General features: G+C 37.0%; 1 protein-coding gene across 2 annotated transcripts in view; it reads left to right on the forward strand.

The window, feature by feature from the left end:
• Nucleotides 1-869: 869 nt before the first annotated feature.
• The window catches only part of LOC132001083 (endophilin-B1), a 33,169-nt gene continuing 18,456 nt past the window's right edge, over nt 870-15,582 (forward strand). Inside the window, exons 1-3 of one of the 2 annotated variants that reach the window (XM_059375300.1) lie at nt 870-1,271; nt 11,469-11,610; nt 14,893-15,021. In XM_059375300.1, the coding sequence (XP_059231283.1) occupies nt 1,200-1,271; nt 11,469-11,610; nt 14,893-15,021 (343 nt within the window). In that variant the 5' untranslated portion in view covers nt 870-1,199. The remainder of the gene's footprint in view (nt 1,272-11,468; nt 11,611-14,892; nt 15,022-15,582) is intronic. The other variant, XM_059375301.1, reaches the window with a different exon arrangement.

Consider the following 15,582-nt stretch of genomic DNA (forward strand, 5'->3'; position numbering starts at 1 on the left):
TCTCCCTCTGCACTACTGCCCGTTTTAAACTTCATTCAAGCATAGGTTGGTAGCATGAAATGTGCTTAGGAAGTTACTTGGAATCATGGGCTCTTGAACAGATTTCACATCATATTCTCATTTGTTACTAAAATTCCCCAGGCTGAGTGTTAAGGGTTAAGAGTTAATTCCACCTCACTCACCATTTTATACTTGAGTCTTCCACCTGGCACATTTCACACAGTAGGCATCTAGTGCTGCTCCCGCAATCCAGCTTGTGCCCCCTGCCTTAAGACAGTCACGAAGTCCCTGCAGCGGCAAATAGTTAACGGCGCTTCAGGACGGGGTGGAGAAATCCCCGAAGGTTGTCAGGCAACCCAACTGAGAGCTCCGTGAGGCCGGGGACCGTCTTGTTCAGAAAGGTATCTCAGCACCTGATTCAGTCCTAGTACACAGAAGATTCTCAATAATGCTGCCGAACACACTCGGTGGGGACTCTAAATTCAACCGTTTTTTAATAGCAAACGTTCGCCGAGGGCCAGCAGGCGTGCGGGACCAGCAGGGCGCGCGGTCGCTAGAAGACGACAGGGTAGCTGTTGGTTCTAATTTCATAGATGGTGTGATTCTATACCACAATTTTCAGATTTCCTCTTAACACAAAAAGGGGGATTTGGGTTGTCTCTGCTTTTAGTTTTCAGGGCCTTAAATGCAAACCGAGATCCCTTCTCGCGACTAACAGGACCCTCCCTCTTGTGCGGGCGTCGGAGCTTCCGGCGCGCCCCGCTCCGCGACTGCGCCGCGGCGATCCAGAAGGGGTCGCTGTTCCCGCGATAACCTCGGGGAAGGCTCCACCCCGCGGCCCGCGCCGGCTTCCTCCGTCCGAGACCCCGCCCCAGACGGCGGATTACCAGTCCGTCAGTGTCCCGCACGCCCATCGTCGCTAGTGCGGACGCTAACGCCCCACTGCCTGCGGAGCAGGCCCTGCGTCTCGGCCGCCGCCGCCGCCGCCCGGGCGCGCGGCCCGCCCCGAGGCGCTCGTTCTCTCTCCTCGCCCCACCCTCTCGCTTCCCCTTCACGGAAACGACAGCTGCGGCGGCGGGGCTGGCGCCGCCTCCCTCCACCTACCACGTCTGCCCCCGCCACTCTCGCCCGGCGCCCCAGCCCGGCCGCGGCGCCTCCCCGCTAGGTCAGCCGGCAGCTCCGCCCGGCTGCCGCCCAGGATGAACATCATGGACTTCAACGTGAAGAAGCTGGCGGCCGACGCGGGCACCTTCCTCAGTCGTGCAGTGCAGGTACCGCGGTGTGGGGGGAAGGGGCGGCGGCGCCCGAGAGAGAGGCCAAGGGGGCCGCCTGAGGCGGCGGCGCTCTCCGCACCCGGCCTCACCGACTGGCTGGCAGGCCTGCGGCAGATGGCCTGGCTGATGGGCGCGGCCTGGTGCCCCTCCGGTCCGGCGGCCGTTTTCTGCCCCCTTCCCGTTCAACCGCCGCGGCTCCGGAAGCGAGACGGGGTGGAGACGGGGCCGGGAGCGTCCCCCGCTCCTGAAGGACATCCAGAGTTCGGCCCCGGGCCGAGACACAGCACCGCCCTCCTTTCTGGCCCCACGACGACGGTGCTGGTGTGGCCGCCCTCCCGGGACGGGCGAGGGCCCTGAAGACGGACCCTTCGGGCACCACCCCCACCCTTTTCCTTTCGTCTCCCTCACTCTCCCCGCCGAGTCCAAGAAGGAAGTTTCCTTTTCCTGCCCCTGAACCCAAAGAGCTGCCAAGACCGTTCCCTCCAGCCCTCTCTCTCCCTGGGGAAGGACGGTCGCTGGGCTTGGGCGGTCCGCGGGTGAAATGGTGATTGCCAGTTGGCGTACGTACTCCGCCAAGGCCTTGGGAAGTCTGGAGTTTGGGGGTTCCCACTCATTCTCAAAATGGGAAGCACCGACTGTAGGACATGGAGAGGGGGAGGGGGAGACTCGTCTTACTCATGTTAGAGTTTTGTGTTTCAGATACGCTTTTAAGGGGGGAAATTTGGCTCTCTCACGGCTTTCCGCAAAGAAGTATCAGTCTAGGGAACTTGGACAGTTTTCCATAGTCATCACCCACATTATGCCAACTCAGTTAAATCTATGAACAGATGTAAATTTCACAACATGAGTTATAAACAATCTGGTGTTTGTTAATGGCATAGTCACGGTAGCAACAACATTCTCTTTTGTAAAGAGAAAACACAAATAATTTTCTAATATGCATACCATACTGATACTGAAATGTAAATCACTTGTCCTGCCTTTACTACTTTGTCTCCTTTACCCCAGTTTTACTGATGTGATTGATCTTAACATTGCACTGCTCTTGGCAAAAGAATGGTAGAACTAGTGCAAGGTAATAGCTGCCTATATTGTGAAAAAACTGTCAAACATTTGCAAGGCAATTGACAGATTACCTACTATCCTTTCTGTAATTTTGCCAGATAGATGTTACTAACGCCTTTTATATATGAGGAAGTAGCCTTAGAAAGGTTAAGAAGCTTGATTAACTTGCATGGCTAGTAAATGGCCAAGTGCTCTCTCTAATCTACTAATTCATTTCAAGTTACTTCTCTCTTCCAGGATAGGCATTGCAGATAGAATGTTACAGGCTAGAGAGACCTTAAAGATCATCTGGTACTACAGTCTGAGCATTTCAACAATACTTAAACAGACAACACTTGAGGCATGGGAAATTCCTTCTGAGTCTTGATTTCTCAGTTCCAAAATCTGCATAGTAATAAGCTAGCTGCCTTAACCCTCAGTTCCCTATTCTCCATGAAATTATAAACTGTATTTTAAAGACAAATGAACTATATGGTTAAAATAATTTCTTGATTTAAATTAACCTACTTTTAACAGCTCAAAGATGGGGGTGTGCAAAAAGAATGAGTGGTTGAAGGTCTGAAATGAATTTGATTTGTGAGACTTAATGTTAACTGAAAAGAGGCCTTTGGTGTTTATTGCTGATTCCTAATGATTTTGTTTGCGGAGTGGAGATTTGACATTATGACACTTTTAAAGATGGGTATGTTTTCAGGTACATAATGCACAGTGCTTAAATGGAACAGACACGTGTACTGGAATTTGATTTAAATTGTCGATAGAGTTGATATAAAAAATCTAGCAAAGTTCTCAAAAGATGTACTTCCTAGGTGAATTTTAATAACTTGTTGTTTCAGATTTTTATTTATTTTATTTATTTATTTTAAAGATTTTACTTATTTACTTGACAGAGATCACAAGTAAGCAGAGAGGCAGGCAGAGGGAGCAAGAGGAGGAAGCAGGCTCCCTGCTGAGCAGAGAGCCCAATATGGGGCTCGATCCTAGGACCCTGGGATCATGACCTGAGCTGAAGGCAGAGGCTTTAACCCACTGAGCCACCCAGGCGCCCCTGTTTCAAATTTTTTAAAAGTCTCTCCTAATCTGTTGAGCTATCAAATGATTTTCAGTATTAAATACTTTCATGCCTATTTCATGTCTGCCTTACACTATTTTGGACACTGGTGACAGAGCAGTGAATAAAATTAACAAAACATCTGCCCTCCTGGAGCTTATAATCTAACAGTAAATATATCAGGTGAAGGAGAGGTGGTAAGTTAATGGCGGGGATGGCAGTTTTTGCCATGTTGTATAGGCATAATAATCATGGCAAGCCTTTTCAATAGGATCAAATTCCAAGAGACCTCAAGGAAGTGACAGTTCCAGTTTTTTGGAGGAAAAGCAATTTAGGCAGAAGGAAAAAGTACGAAAGTACGAAAAAGTACGAAGACTGAGGTTCTGGGACATTGGTTAGGGAGCTATAGCCATAGGATGGGCAAAAAGTAATAAAACTTAGGTGAGAGTGATAGCAGAGAAGGTTCAGAATCTATTCAATATTCCTTCCCAGATTGGCTCTAGGTTAGGAAGAAAGATGAGTTAAGGGTGTCTATACGGTTTTGGCTTGAGCCATTTACTGAGAAGGGAAAAATTTCAGCAGAAATAGACTCCTCAATATGTCTTTTTGTATTAAATCTGTTAGAAATAGATTCTGAAATATTTATGTATGAACTATATCATGTCTGAAGATTGCTTTAAAATACTCCAGAAGAGAGAAAAGTTGAAACATTGACAGAATGTTGACAGTTACAAAGCTAAGTTTTAACATACTATTAAAATTTAATGTTTGACATTTTGCACAGTACTTTTTTTTATTACATAAGGGAAAAAATTCATTCGAAAACATAACACGTGAAATTTGGAATGTTGTGTGGTAACTTTCAGCAAAAACACTGCATTGTCATTTTAGTACTTAGTTGATAACTGAACTCCCAGTCAGATTGCATTGACATCAGTATAGTGTCAGGTGCCAAGTTTCATGCTAAGAATAGGTAAGAGCTATGCCAGTCACTCATTATAAGCAATAAGAACAGTAGGAATGGAATTCAGCTTTCACATTTCTAAATAATAATTTCTGTTCAAATTATACCTTAAGGAATAGGCCATTCTTTGAGTGACCAACTGCCATATCTTTCATTTTACTTAAAAATTTTTAGGTTAACAAGTAAACATTCCCTGTTTTAAAAAAAAAACAAAACTATTAAACATACAAATGGGTTTTACCACTCTACTCTCACTCATAAAATCTGTTTATATGTCTTGCAACTTTGAAAGAATGTTGAGGTAAAAATGTATAATCAATAGGAATATTCATTCTTTAACAGTATGTTTGGGTGCTTTTGTTATTCTTAACTCCCTCAAAATAAAAAAATACAAAAGCATCAGGTAATTTGACCTCCATAAATTGTTACTTTATTAGTATCTTAAAAGCTATTCTTACTGTCTTTTTGGTAGACTCCTTAGTTGAGCAGCCTTCTCTTTTCTCTCACTCATATAAATACTGTATTCCTATCAAATTATTTTTTAATTCCCCAAATACTTTGTACTTTTCTAACTCTAGACTTTATGTTCATACAGTTAAACTCATTGTGAACACCCTCCACCCCCTACCTCTTTGTGTATTCTTTCCTTCCCTCAAGATAAATCTTAAAGTCCATCTCAGACCACAAGAGCTTGATGTGAACTCCTGTGTCATTTTTTAATTCTGTACAATCATGTGGCATGATCTAATAAGTGTTATGTAAGGTCCCTTGGAGCTATAAAATTCTGGCTTTCACATCTTTATTAAGTTTGTATGTCCTGAGGAATCAACTGTTTCTTATTCCCCTCTCACAGTATCCAACATTGTTTTTTTAAATTTTTTATATCATTTTAGCCAAGCAGCATATCCATATGCAAAGTTTACTCTTTGAATCATTTAGCATGTTAAATGATCTTGTTATTTTTATTAGTATTTTTCTAACATATCTGCTGAACTTGGAGTTGATTAATGCCAGTCTGAAATATTAAACTATTTAATTCAGTCTGTATTTATTGAGTACCTCCTAGGTGCTTAGCACTGAAGTACAAAGATGAATGAGACCTATTTGATGCCCTCAAAAACTTCATTGCCCCAGTTGTCATAATAGTTTTTTTCTTTGTAGTAAATATCCATTTTTGAAGTATTGTTCTGTTACTTCATTTGATAAATGTTCCAAGTGGACACATTTTTATTTCAAAATTGATACTGAAGCAAAACTTTTGCTCACCATCTTTAAAATAAGACCATATACTTCCCCCCCCCCAAAATTTTCAACTTTAATTACTTAGGAGTTTCATTTTAATTTTCTAACATTTCCTTTGACCTAACTACTGAAGTTATACTATGAACTTCATGAATGCCAGCTATTTTCTGAGAGGAAAAAAAAGTCTTTAAAATTTAGTTGCAAGCTTGGCTTTCATCTCTGATTTAATTTAACAAGTAATGGTGTGTCTAACCTGGAGAGTTAAAGATGAATACAATGCTGCCCTCAACTAACTCCTCTATTAGATTGTATCTGGATGGATTTCCAAATTGGCTAAACATTGGTCTAAGCCCTTTTGAAATCCTGTTTCCTTTATGGAATTTAAACTATAACAACTTTATATGTCTCTTAAATTCTAATAAAACTTGTCACATTCAAAGTCCATACATTTTCTTGTTATGTAAAAACTTTGCATATTTGCTGTTACCCAAAACATCATATCCTTTGGTATTATTGGTGTGAATTTAGTAAACTACTAGATAGAAGATGGTTAACCTGATGTTAAAATAATCACCCGTGTGCTTAGAACAGTATTTCTCAGTCTTAACTGCACTTAAAATTACGTGAGGAATCTTTACAGAATACACCCCAGTCTAGTTAAAGTGGAATCCTTGGGATTGGATTTGACATCATCGTTTTTGAAAGCTTCCCCAGGTAATTCCGAAGAGCAGCCAAAAATGAGAATGAGTTGAGAAGGACCTACTTTACAGTTTACTAACACATTATAATTAAAATTCGTGTTATACATTTTTTCCCCAAGAAGTTTAGATAACTTTTAAAATATTACTTTACCCATGAATTGAGGATAAGAGTTCAAACTAAGTAGTTGCCTTTCATCACAAAGCCTTTTTACCTGTTGTCCTTTTCTCTTTGTGGTAAAGCATGGTATGGAATCCAGGCTCCGTGTTTCATACTGTAGACTATATGGTCATCCTGTAATAAAGAAAGGATCACTGTGCTTGGCATAATGTGGCTGACTCATAGTCCTTTCCTTAAAGCAATGTTTACAGAAAATGTATAAAGAGAGGGGATTAAGCTTTCTGTTCTCATGTCATTTTACTGTATTACTAATGAGATAATTATGAGAGAACTGTACATCAAATAATATCTAGGAAAACATTGGGTTTGGATTTCTGTGATATATTCTGACTTTCATTTTAGATTGTTTTCACAAAGGTTTTTATTAAAAAAAAATTCATTAAAATGCTTAAAATCAACTATAGTTTTTAACAGCTGGTAGGAGACTACAAATAGTAATGATTTTAGACTTAGATTTTTAGTATTTGGGAAAAGGATTTTTTTTTTTTAAAGAAAGAACAGGTCTTTTATCTTTCTCAGAAGCAAACTGTTATTATCATTTTATGTTTCTTAAGATCATAAAATCCTTGATGGCAAGAATCATGTCATGTGCTGATTATACATCTCACATACAATAGAAGAAAATATATATGCCACAAGTATTTTGATTAACAATATAAAGCTAAATTTAGTTGATATAACTCTTTTCTATAGTAGATGCTTTGTTAAAATGTATTAGAGAAAATGTATTAAATGATACTATATTGCTAATATGTCATACTTTCTGGTTAATGATGGAAAAAAATCCTTAAACCCCTACAATAAAATCATGGGAGATATTATGTCTTTTACGAGACATATTGTATATGTCTTTTTACATATTACATATTAACATATTACATATTTTTTACAATTACAAGACATATTGTATATGTCTTGTAATTAAATTATTTTAATGTAATTAATTCTTATGAAATTATAAATATATGATATATAAATATATTATATAAAATATATTTTAATGTAATTAAATACATATTTAATAAAATTTAAATGTATGATTTCAGCTTAAATATATGATAACATTAGTAATGTTTTTCTGTACCCCTGCCTTTTTTTATTCATTCCAGATAGGATTAAAGTTACTCTTAATTTGATGATTATTGAATACATGTAGGAAGCCGAGGTGGGCTGTAAGATCCAGCTGACCAGAGTGCTATGAGCAAAGACACAGGGGCTAGGAAGAACTGAAATATATTTGTATAATGGTAGTAGAAAATATTAATATCTTAAAATCAGCAAATATTTACTGGAAGTCTTATAGTGTAATGAGACTATGATTGAATAAACATGTGGAATTAAAACATGACACTGACACCTTAGGCAAAATGTTTATCAATAAAGTTTTGATTCTTACCTATATATTATATTGATTCTTACCTGTTTATTAAAAAGGGTTTTTTTGGAATATTTGATATAAAATGTACAGCTTATATATGGCATTTTCTTTTCTTTTTTTTTTTTTTTTAAGATTTTGTTTATTTATTTGAGAGAGAGAGATCACAAGTAGGCAGAGAGGGGTGGGGAGGAAGCAGGCTCCCTGCTGAGCAGAGAGCCTGATGTGGGGCTCGATGCCAGGACCCTGAGATCATGACCTGAGCTGAAGGCAGAGGCTTAACCCACTGAGCCACCCAGGTGCCCCTATATGGCATTTTCTAATTTATACTAAGCCCTGACACTGTTAAAACCACAGAAGTTTAAAAAAAAAAAAAAAAAAAGTCTTTATAAATGATCTTACTGAGAAAAGAAAATGTTAAAGACAAAAGATAAAACAAGAACATAAAAAAATAAAATAAAATAAAACAAGAACATATGTAACATACTGGAATTCAAAGTACAGAGTTAGGTAGAGTAAAAGAATAGCAACTGTTTTTACTCCCAGAAAATGCGAGTAAATATCAGACTTTATTACTGGTACTTAACAAACTGCTCACATGGGCTTTCCTACAGAACTGCTATTTTCTAAACTGGTTTTCTATAATCAAACTTTACCTCACTCATACTTAGGCATTCCTTATATTTTTGGGTTTTGTTTTTTACCCTTCTGAGCTAAAATATTAAAAACCTGCTTACCGTGTTTATAGGATCTTACATTCTAAGTCAGTTTACTTTATTTCTTGCTCAGACTCATACAAAAAATAGCTTGTTGCAAATACTGAGCTTTGCAGTTATACTTTCACACTCTGTCTTTTCACTTAAAAAGCAAAGTATTTAAGGAAAGATATTGTAAGGTAGTATAATGAGAATCATAAAGGAGAAACTAAATAATTAAAGGAATCTTCTGACCTAAAGTTTGAAATATTTTATTTTCCAAATAATTAGCTTTCTAGTTGTTGGTTCTCTGAAATATTATTGGGAGAAAATTTGCCCTGAAACCTAACTTGTGTTAGATAAACTTATTGATGAACTACTGTTTATAAATTGCTATTTATAAACATTTTTAAGTAAGTTCTAGCCTGTACCTCTAATTCCATTGTTTCTAAACGATGTGTTAGATAAAGTTAAACATGATTTTATGTGCTGAAGAAACTAGGCCTGTAAGTTTATATTATTTATATAATAGTTTTCATTTAGCTCTCCTGTAAACAGCAACCACGTCTTCTATTTCTTAGGAGAGTGCCTTGCACAAAAACTGACCTACCTAATACTGATTTTTAAATTATGAGTCTGTGAATTGTTTTAATTCATTCTTGGCTGTTAAATGTAAGTTAAGGACTTCTATTAAAAAAGTAGGATATATAAAGATGGTGCTAATGATTCTTCTAGAAATGCAACTGGAAGATAAATCATCAGAGAACTCTATGCGCTGCCCTTAGAAACCCTCATTTCTTAGCGTTCACTCTCAGGCCAATTGTTACCTGCTCAGAGAAGGTCTCTGTCTAACCACCTACATCTCACACTCAAACTTCTCTTCTCCATGTCTAGGCCAAGATTGCATATCCTTCTCCCCTTGAAGCCTTCACTGATTCTCCTGTTTCCTTCCCTTCCTGCAGATTGAATTCTTCCTTCCTCTATATTCAAAGTTATTGATTCATTCAGTTAATTGTTCAGTCACTCATTCAAGAAATAATAGGACCACCTGTATCAGTCCTCTGTCCACTGTCTTTTTATCTTTGTATCCTTATTATCAAATTGTTTGTTTTTTGCCCTCCTAAGAGCAGAAACCTGTCTGTTTTTTCTGGCTGCTGAAATCCTTGTGCTTAGAATAATGCCTGGCACACATGAAGATGCTTGATAAATATTTGTTGAAGGAATCAATCAAATAAATATACTTTCTTATTAAGGTGCTAAGTTAAGAATTTTTTCTACTGGTAGATCATTCTTTATAGGTGATGTTCACCTGGGTAAATTACCCTTTTTTTTCCCCCTTCTGTTCCTTGCTTTATCTGAGAGATAATCTATTTAACCATTAGAGGTAGACTTTGAACATGTGGAATTCTAACCTTTCCCTCTGTAGAAGGTCTGTAGCCTCAAATCTTCAGGGATCTGTAGAGAATACCATAGTTCTCTTTTAAAGTGAAATTGCAGGGTCACCTGGGTGGCTCAGTGGGTTAAAGTGAAATTGTAGTAGTTATCCAACTGACCTTGGCATCAGGGTTTTGATCTTTTGCCCAATGCATCTCCTGTTCCTCTCCTTGGTTACAGTACACTGCAAGATTGTGGGCTTAGGCAATAGCTTTGGAAGTGATATTCTCCGTTCCACCTACCAGTTGAGGGCTTGGCTACAGGTCTTGAAAAGACCTAAGGCTTTACAAAAGCTATTGAAGCATTTATTTCTAGCCCCTGAACAAGACCTTCAAGGGGGGCTTGTAACCAGACTCTAAGAATAACATTCTAGAGGACTTTTTAACTAAAAATATTAACTGGTAATCATAAAGTATTAGGCCAATAAGAAGGATGCTGAAAGAAACATAATAAAACTCGGAAAAATGGAGCAACAGAAGATATTTTATGAAATGAAAGGGGAGAAAAAAACAAGGTATATATTATATTCTTTCAGCCAGAAATGAGTCATGGCTAATGAGTGTAGAATTAGTGTTAGTGGTATGCCTCTGTTAAAATGGGAGAAAGCCACCTATTCTAGAGGTATTTAATTAAAAGTCTTCAAAAGTCTCCATAAAATTTACATAGTAGTCTTTTTATCTCTTTCCTTATGTATGGGCAATGCTGCCTTCCCTCAAAAACCAACACACTCAAGGTAATAAAAATTGATAGGCTGAGTATATTTAACTACGTATTATGATCTTTAAAAAAATGCTCTTCCATAGTAGAAATAGTGTATGTTCCAGAAGTTAGTTTGTGAATCAATTGTTGGAACATATCCTGAAGAAACAACTTCAATGATAGTTTCCCAAAACATCCCATAAAAGCCTATCTAACTAGGTGTGATTAAAGTGCCATTAATATAAAGCTGTATTAAACATAAGCAGCCCTTTTTAAATTCAAAATAATAATTACCAGGCACTGAAGAAAGTGATTTACATACGTACTCTTACTTAATTCTCAAGGTACTGTACATTATGTATCATCTCTCTTTAATGATAGAAGATACCTAAGGAAAAAAATACTCAAAAGCCTGATTAGGTCACAAAATTAGTAGTGCAGCCGGGATTTGAATTTAGTACTGACTGACGTAAAGTTCTTATTACTTACCACTATACTAACCTACTTTATATGTAAGAAATATTTGTATACTTTATATACCAGGCAGCCTATAGATTTTCTAGAGTTTACCCTATCCATTCTAGCAGATGTAACCTTAAGAGAAGGTCAGGGTAAGTGCTGTAAAAAAGGTACGGATAAATTTCCATAGGGGCAAAAAAAAAAGCATTCGGTGCAATGATTTACATTTATTTGTATGTTCAGGACTGTCTGGGTTTGAGTTATTAATTATTGATATAGGTTCCTAAAATGTATTTGAGATATATTTAATTTTTTTTGTAATTAATAACAGTTCACAGAAGAAAAGCTTGGCCAGGCAGAGAAGACAGAATTGGATGCTCACTTAGAGAACCTTCTTAGCAAAGCTGAATGTACCAAAATATGGACAGAAAAAATAATGAAACAAACTGAAGTGTTATTGCAGCCAAATCCAAGTAAGAAACTTTTTACCTTTGTCTACCGTATTGACTAATCTGATTAAAGGATACCGTTAGGTTTTTTTAATGTTAAAAATTTTGATGGCTCTTGAAAACAGTCTTTGGTTTATGGCTTTCAGGTGTATTGGTTGTGTATGTGTGCGTGCGCGCGTCCTTTTGGTGAAGAAGAGGGTGATAAACACCTCTGTGTACCCTCTAACAGATTCACTGCTTGGGTTTTCCATGTCTTTATAGAATCTTTTTGAAAATTTAAGGGAATGAATTTTGGTTTTGAAAGAGAGGAAGAGAAATACAAGTATCCCCCACACACATACCTCGAGGAAGAGGGAAAGAGAATCCTAAACTCAGTGTGGATCCCAAGGTGGGGCTTGATCTCAAAAACTAAGATCATGACATGAGCCAAAGTCGAGGATCAGAAGAGTCAGCATCAGGAGAGTCAGCACCTAATAGACTGAGCCACCCAGGTACCCTAGGTGTGGCTTTTAATTTTAAGAGTTAGGAAGGGCTATGGCAATAAATTAATCTTCCTTTCATGGGGGGGATAATTGTCCCTAAATAATTAAGGGAAAATTATATGGAAACTTACATAGTTACCAATTATTTATGTTAAGTTTGATGTTTTTACATAAATTATTACATTTGATTTTCAGACAACTGTAAGGTTTTTCAGATCACCCATCTCAATAATTTATCAAATAAGGTACATGATTGTTTATTAATTGCAAATCATAAGTTAGCATTTTATACAGTGTAGAATAGCTAATTAGAAGTGGAAACAGAACTAGAATCTGGTGCATCAAAATCCAGTCTTTTCACTCTGAGCTTTACACATCAAAACTGAAGAACAAGGGCAGCAAATGCTTTCCTTCCCGTTTTCCCCAGTGTTGTGACCATGTTGTGAAATGCAATAAGCTCATTTTTAGATACTAAAGTTCCAAACTTTAATCTTTGCTGCTATCCTATGAACCTAAACAAAACATGAGTAATTCTGTACCATTTTAATTAAATCATGATAATCTTTTGAAATAGGCCTTCTACACTTTTGAGTGAGGCCTATTATCTTTGGGCACCATGTGGTATTTCTTACTCATTTAAGGCTACATAAATTATGTACCAGAGCACCTTAAAAAAGTAGTAGACATGGAGTGGCGGGGTGGCTCAGTCCTTAAGTGTCTGCCTTCGGCTCAGGTCATGATCCCAGCATCCTGGGATCAAACCCCACATTGGGCTCCCTGCTCTGTAGGAAGCCAGTTTCTCTCTCTCCCACTCCCCTTGTTTGTGTCCCTCTCTCACTGTTTCTCTCTCTCTCTCTGTCAAATAAATAAATAATCTTTAAAAAAAAAAAAGTAGTAGACATTTTTCTGTATGTTCCTTGCTCTGTCCAGAGTTCTTCACATAAGTAGTCTGTTCTACATATTTTTCTGAGTGGCAGACAAACTCATACACAACTGGTAAATGGGAATTTCATTAGTACAAAGTTACAGCAGCTCATATAATACAGTTTTACATTAGTGTTTTTTTAAGTCTAAAGTAGTAAACAAATTTAGATTTTTGTTTGTTTGTTTGTTCTCTGATTATAAAGTTACATAGATTATGATTGGTCAGGCCCAAACCTCTTTTACATGTAAGTCCTGTAATTTTTAGGGTATAATTTTCCACAACCTAGGGTTTTTCAAAAATATCTATCGCATTATAGCAGTATTGCCCACATATTCTTTTAAGATTTTATTATGGTCTGTTGATGTCCTATTGAAATGAACATTTACTTAAAATATGCCAAATTGTTTCACTAACTGAATGAAGTCAACATAGGATTCAACTTTAAACTTTTGACCAAATAAATAGAAATGCACCAAAGCTAAGAATGACTCTCTTAGTCAGAAAATGAAATTCTGAAATGTAGTTAGCATCTTCTAAATGGTTATGTTTTGAACTGACTCATTTTGGTTTGAACCAATTTAAAGGTTTTTAAAGTCCTGCTTAAGAACTTCTGATGCTGCTCCAGAGTCTACCACAAAACAAGTATTATTCCAGTAGCCTATTTTATGTATTATAATTAATGCTTGTGCTGACTCCTCAAGTGCTTCTATTACTGGTTCAATTCACTTTTTAAGTTTTCAGTGCACTGTGTGAAACTTGCACTTGTGGAAGAATTATCTGAGATCCTTAAAAGGAGCCTTTTTTTTTTTTTTAGCTTCTCTTTGGATGATAAATTGGATTTATAGTTAATCATTACTTCTGGAAACTGACCTTTTTCTCATTTGTCTCTGTCATATCTATTAGGCAGGTGTGCAGGTGTGAATATTTTGTATATTGCACTAACCAAGCATTTATTCAGATTTTACTGATTTTTTTTCCTTTCTATGTATACTAGCATTCTGCTATTTCTTCTAACCTATCTCATATTTTGACCTCGTTTTTTTTTTTTTTTTTAAGACTATTTATTTATTTGTCAGAGAGAGAGCAAGCGAGAGCGAGCACAGGCAGACAGAGTGGCAGGCAGAGTCAGAGGGAGAAGCAGGCTCCCTGCGGAACAAGGAGCCCGATGTGGGACTCTATCCCAGGACTCTGGGATCATGACCTGAGCTGAAGGCAGCTACTTAACCAACTGAGCCACCCAGGCGTCCCTTGACCTCGTTTTTAATGGCAAAAACTTTTGAGTGAATACATGCTGAGAGATATCTATATATCTTGTACTTTAAATAAAATTAAGCCATGACTTCATATTACTGATGTCGGTCTGTGACTGTTCCAAACCTAGGTTGTTCTATTCCTTAATTTCCCATGCCTATATTTAGACTCTAGGAAGGAGAGAGAGCATGTGAGCAAGCAAAGCATGATAAAGGTTTTAGAAGTATGTGACTCCTTGGTTCTAATAGACACTTTATATCCATATTTTCATAGCTAGAAATCCCTGGTTTTGAAATTGAAATGAACATACATTCAAAGTTAAAAATCAGACTGTACAAAGAGGCAAAGACAACTTCATTAGACATTAGGTGAACAACGCTTTTAGAATCTCATAGAATATTCATCATATGATATTTTTACTTTAAGTAAATATTTTTGTGCCAAAATACTTTATCAGCTTTCTAAAGTATAAGTTTCATAGAGCTATATAATATTCTAGTATAAAAATTAAAAGTTAAGTATGAAGATACGTACTTAAAAGTGCTAACGTCATCTTATTTTACAGGGTGATAAATGGTAGTAGGTAAAAAAAAATTTTAAATAGTTTTGCTTTTTGAAATCATTGATAATTTTAAACCTTTCTCCTAGATGCCAGGATAGAAGAATTTGTTTATGAGAAACTGGATAGAAAAGCTCCAAGTCGTATAAACAACCCAGAACTTTTGGGACAATATATGATTGATGCAGGGACTGAGTTTGGCCCAGGAACAGCTTATGGTAAGCAAAAGGCAAAAAGATCTGCTAAAAACTAGCTTTACTTATAGATTTTTACTACTTAGAAACATCATGAACATTTATCTAATATTAGTAGAATCAATTTTCACTCCAAATTTTTTGTTTACATTTTGGATAAAGTGAGAAATACAGGTGCCCAGCAAATATGAATAGTTCAATTTAATATTTAATATATTTAAGTATCTATTACTCTGAGAATTCACGTTTATCACTTTACATCTAAAAAGTTAAATGAATTCTTCACTTGTACTCCCATCGACTCTTGCAACCTCTGTTATAGTACTTCTTTTGATGTATTATAAACTCTGTTTACATATGTCTCCTAGGTGATTTTAAGTTTTCTTGAGGTTTTATTTATTTTTATAATAAAATGTCTGGCACATAGTGTTTGAACACACCACTAGTGCTTTCATTACATGATAATGTCAGTACTACAAAAATGTTAACAGTGATTATCTTCAGATGTTTGGATTATATTTCATTCTATTTTCTTCATGCAGTTCAGATTTTCTATAATCATGTTTTACAGTTATGTTTATTAGT

This window comes from Mustela nigripes, chromosome 14 (genome assembly GCF_022355385.1).
Source record: "Mustela nigripes isolate SB6536 chromosome 14, MUSNIG.SB6536, whole genome shotgun sequence".
Taxonomy (NCBI): Eukaryota; Metazoa; Chordata; class Mammalia; order Carnivora; family Mustelidae; genus Mustela; species Mustela nigripes.